Raw genomic sequence first — 4,911 nt, 5'->3', positions numbered from 1 at the left:
GAGAGAGAGAGAGAGAGAGAGAGAGAGAGAGAGGCGGGAGAGAGACTTTTTTTATTATTTTTGTTTTCGTTTTTGAGATGGAGTTTTGCTCTTGTCACCCAGGCCAGAGTGCAATGGTGCGATCTCAGCTCACTGCAACCTCCACCTCCCGAGTTCAAGCAATTCTCCTGCCTCAGCCTCCTGAGCTGGGATTACAGGCATGTGCCACCATGCCTGGCTAATTTTTGTATTTTTAGTAGAGATGGGGTTTCACCATATTGGCCAGGCTGGTCTCATACTCCTGGCCTCAGATGACCCACCCACCTTGGCCTCCCAAAGTGCTGGGATTATAAGCGTGAGCCACCATACCCAGCCAAGACATATATTTTAAGGAATTAGCTCAACATGGTGGAGGCTTGGTGAGTCCAGAGTCTGATGGGGCAGGCTGGCATGCTGGAGACCGAGGGAGGAGTTGTAGTTGGGGTCCAATGGCACTCTGCCAACAGAATTCCTTCTTGCTGCAGGGAGGTCAGTCTTTGGTCTATTAAGGCCTTCAACTGATTGGTTAAGGCCCACCCACATGGTGGAGGATAACCTACTTTACTCAAAATCCACCAATTTATTTATAATTATTATTATTATTATAGAGACAGGGTCTCACTTTACTGCCTACACTGGTCTTGAACTCCTGGCTTCACGAGATCCTCTTGCCTCAGCCTCCCAAAGTGCTGGGATTACTGGCATGAGCCACTGCACTCAGTCCAAAATCCAGTCATTTAAATGCTCACCTCCCTTCACAGAAGCACCTAGAATACTTTTAAACCAAATCTCTGGGCACTGGAGCACAGCCAAGTTGACACATAAAACGAACCAGCACAGTTACCTACATCAAGTTATGCAGATGCCCTAATTTATTAACAGCTGTTCATAATTTCCGAGTTTGTGTTGAATTTTATCAAGCAATTACTTTTATATTATTGTTCTCATTTGTTTATACATTGTTTTTAAAAATTGTAAATTTTCTAATATAAAAGCATTCTTGCATAGTTGAGATAAATCCAACTTGCTGAGGAAAAGGGAGCGTCTCTCAGTCCATCTTACTCACCGTTCCCCTGCCCACGGCCTGTGGTGAGCAGAGGGCAGAGTGTCAGCCATGTCCTGGGACTGTTGACAGATAGCCTGCTGTCTTCCTGTCTCTGGGCCGGCCCTGGGAGGGGCCCACAGGCTGCAGGAAGAGCACTGTGCAATTTACAAGGATGCCTTTGTGTGGGGGCCTGACAGCTGCTGGAGTCACAGTCCTCACCCAGGTCAGCGTGGGGCTGAGAGGGCCTCTGGGTGTTCAGGTAGTCAGGGGCTGGGGTGACAGCAGCTAGTGGGGGGCGGGTGTATGAGACAGATAAACACCCACACTCACATGCCAGGTGTGGCTTTGAGCCTCAGCCCAGCCACTCTCCTCAGCTGTCTGGCTGGCTTTATTGGAAGTTCACCAAACGGAAAAGGTCTCTTTTTTTTCTACTGTGCTGGCTTGCTCTCCAGAGTGCCTGCAGTTGGCCAAACGCTGAGGTTGGGAGCACAGTCCTCCAGACCACCACATCTTCCTGGACGTCTGACCTCTGCAGCAGAGGTTACCAAACTGTCCTGTCCGAGGGAACAGTCCCCACAAGACTGCCCCAACTTCAGCCACCAGCCTCAAGTTCAGAGTCCCCAGGGCCACCTTCACTTCAGACCAGCTGGCTACAAAAATTAGGGGTGCTTACAAGCACCCTCAGCTTCAGTAATTTTCTAGGGTGACTCACAGAACTCAGGAAAGCACTAAACTTATGATTACAGTTTTATGATCATGAAAAGATACAAATGAAAATCAGCCAAAGGAAGAAACACTTAGGGCAGAATCTGGGAGGGGTCCAGTCGCAAGCTTCCAGGGAGGCGTCCTCTCCCTTTGGGGTTCTGGACAGCGTTGCCTCCTCTGGGCCACAATGTGTGAGGATACACACGGGGCGTTGTCCACGAAGAAAGTCTACCTGAGCCTTTGGTGCCCAGAGGCTTTAACTGAGGCTTGATCAGACGCTGCCTGTGTGATGGACCTTTAGTCTCCAAAGTCCCCCAGCGAACAAAGACACTCCTGTCAGACAGGACATTCCAGGACCCACAGGTCACCTCCCACTAGCCAAGGGCAGAGGCTGGACCTCTCTTTGGGTGAGGTTAATTCTAAACTGTGAATAGGGCATGTTACAAAGTCAGTGACCGAAGACGCAGAGTGGTGTGGCTGTCAGAAGCTCCAGTCCTGGATCCGCCACCTTTGAGGTTAGCAAATTACTTAATCCCTGTGGACGCCTGCAGGCCAGAGGCCATCAAGAACAGCCCCGCAGTCAAGCAAATTGGAGTTAATTGGTACCCACTGCACTAAGAAGACTGCACACTAGGGGGCAGCGCAGAGTCTCAGTAAGTGTGTGTTGTGGGGGTGAGGGGGTGCTTACTGAAGGATTTGGGCATTTGTAGGGGTGATATTAGGAAATGTTCAAGGAAGCAAAGTGTTGCTCTGAGGATTGGGTGCTGTTGGGGAGTGGGGTGAGTCTATAATTGGGGATCTTCACAATTTGTATCCAGGAGGTGGAAGAACAGGGGAGGTACGAAAAGCCTGGCAGGGAAACAGCAGTCTCTCGTGTGAAACAGGAGAGGGCACTGTTTGGCCATTTTTGTGGTTTCACGGTGACCTCGTTTTTTTGTCCATGCTCAGGCATATTTATGGAGTGGCCTTGATTCTGTCCTGCTGCATCATGGGGGCACGGTGACCCTGCCTGACGCGGGCGTTCTGTGAAGTTTGTGTGCATCAGGCAGACGCCAGGGCCCAGCAGACGAGTCACGGGATGCTTTATTCTGTTCCTTTCCCACCCCTGAGTTTCATTATTGATGACACGGAGACGGTAATTCTACCTAACACATTAGGCAGCTGTGAGAATTAAGGGGAATAATGTAAAACGCACAGCATAAAATAAAACACAACGGCCAGTCAATTCCCATTATCATTGTTAAAAAAAATCAAAGTCTGTGATAAAATGGAAAAAGTGAAGAATCAAAATAAAGCCAAATGCAGAAGAGGCACAGGGAAGGAAGCTGAGAGAGGACATAAGATAAGGGCAGTCCCTAAGCCAAGATCTGTCCCGAAGCTCCTGGGGCCAGGTGTGTGTGTGTGTGTGTGTGTGCGCGCGCGCACGGACGCATGCACACGTGCCTGCACCCTTGCATGAGGAAGGTAAGAAATGTGCCAGCAGCTGGCTGTTGTGGCTCATGCCTGTAATCCCAGCACTTTGGGAGGCTGAGGCAAGAGGACTGCTTGAGTTCACGAGTTCAAGACCAGCCTGGGCAACTTGGTGAGACCTTATCGCTACAAAAAAATTTTTTTTCAAATTTAGCCAAGTATGGTGTTACATGCCTGTAGTCCCAGCTACTTGGGAGGCTGAAGTGGAAGGATCACTTGAGCCTAGGAAGTTGAGGATGCTGTGAGCCATGATTGCACCATTGAACTCAGCCTGGGTGACAGAGTATGATGAGATTCTATCTCAAAAAAAAAAAAAGGAGTTATATATCATAATCTAATGGAAACTGCCCCAGGAATGCAAAGTTGGTTTAACATCCAAAAACCAATTAATGCAATAGAGTACATTAATAAAATACAAGACAAAACCACATGATCATGCCCATAGACACAGAAAAATCAGTTGACAAAACCTAACACCCTTTCATCATAAAACACTCAATAAACTAGAAATAAAAGAGAACTTTCTCAATCTGATAAAGGATGTCTAAGAAAAACCCACAGTTGAAATCACACTAAATGGTTAGAGACGTATGCTCTCCTCTCAGTGTCAGGAACAAGACAAGATGTCTGCTCTTGAAACGTGTATTCATCATTGTACTGGTCAGGGCAATTGGGAAAAATAAATAAAAGGCATTCGGATCAGAAAGGAAGAAGTAAAACCATCTCTATTTGAAGATGGCATGATCTGTCTACAGAAAATTTTAAGAAATCTGCAAAAGTACTAGAGCCGGTAAACAACTTCAGCAAGACTGTGGAATACAAGATCAATATTTTAAAATCCATTGTATTTCTATAAAATAGCAATGAATAATCTAAAATGAAATTAAGAAAATAACTCCACTTATAAACAAGAATAAAATATTTAGGAATAAATTTAAACAAGTACTAGACTTGCATACTGAAAGCAGGAGGAGAAAGAGGAGAAGGACAAGGAGAGGAGGAGGAGGATGAGGAGCAGGAAGAAGATGGGGAGGCAATGTGTTCAGGATGTCTTGTGATTCCCGAGACCTGAAGCCACCTGTCAGGTCAGGCATCCCCTGTCCTTCCTCTCCCTACTCCTGATCTGCCGCCTCCGGCTTGCACCTCAAATTTATTCTGCTCAGGCATGGAAGTAATTGTGGTGTGAAAGTCTGCCTGGTTGGACCAGCTGTTCCACACACTGGCCTGGCGAAGTTATTTTCAACTCTTTTCAAGCCAGCCATGAACGTAAGGGAGAACTCTGCACTGGATGCAGTTTACTCTGGGCAGTGAGATCAGCTGCAGAGGCCACTCAGGCCTGGGAGTGCCTAGAACTCCAGCCGGGAAGGCCTGTGGCTGAGCTCAGCTGCAGATCAGGTTATGCCCGCAGGCCCTGTAGGGTCAGATTGTGGCCCTCAGGGTCCTGGGGGCTCTGAGCAGCCTCAGGTCTGTGCCCCTGGAGGCCTCGCCTCTAGGTCCCGGTGCTTCAGTGCGGTCCTCAGGGCCTGCAGGATGGCACCCTGGCTGGTCTGCACGTTGTAGTCACTGAGCCGTAGCAGGCGCTCGAAGTCTTCCTCCTTGTAGGTCATGTTGGACAGGGCGTAGGGGGAGGTAGCCCCGGTGAGATTCACTTGGCCAGCCTGGAGCTCTGCGGG

The 4,911-nt window shown here is 48.4% G+C and overlaps 1 protein-coding gene across 1 annotated transcript in view; it reads right to left on the bottom strand.

The window, feature by feature from the left end:
* Positions 1–3,638: 3,638 nt before the first annotated feature.
* PLA2G4D (phospholipase A2, group IVD (cytosolic)) overlaps positions 3,639–4,911 on the bottom strand; it is a 26,662-nt gene continuing 25,389 nt past the window's right edge. Inside the window, exon 21 of the mRNA XM_011989261.1 lies at positions 3,639–4,896. Coding sequence (XP_011844651.1) covers positions 4,699–4,896 — 198 coding nt within the window. The 3' untranslated portion in view covers positions 3,639–4,698. The remainder of the gene's footprint in view (positions 4,897–4,911) is intronic.

The sequence above is a fragment of the Mandrillus leucophaeus genome, unplaced genomic scaffold (genome assembly GCF_000951045.1).
Source record: "Mandrillus leucophaeus isolate KB7577 unplaced genomic scaffold, Mleu.le_1.0 Scaffold35, whole genome shotgun sequence".
NCBI classification, from domain to species: domain Eukaryota; kingdom Metazoa; phylum Chordata; class Mammalia; order Primates; family Cercopithecidae; genus Mandrillus; species Mandrillus leucophaeus.
The sequence above is the reverse complement of the archived record's forward strand: the minus strand, read 5'-3'. Positions and strand labels throughout refer to the sequence as shown.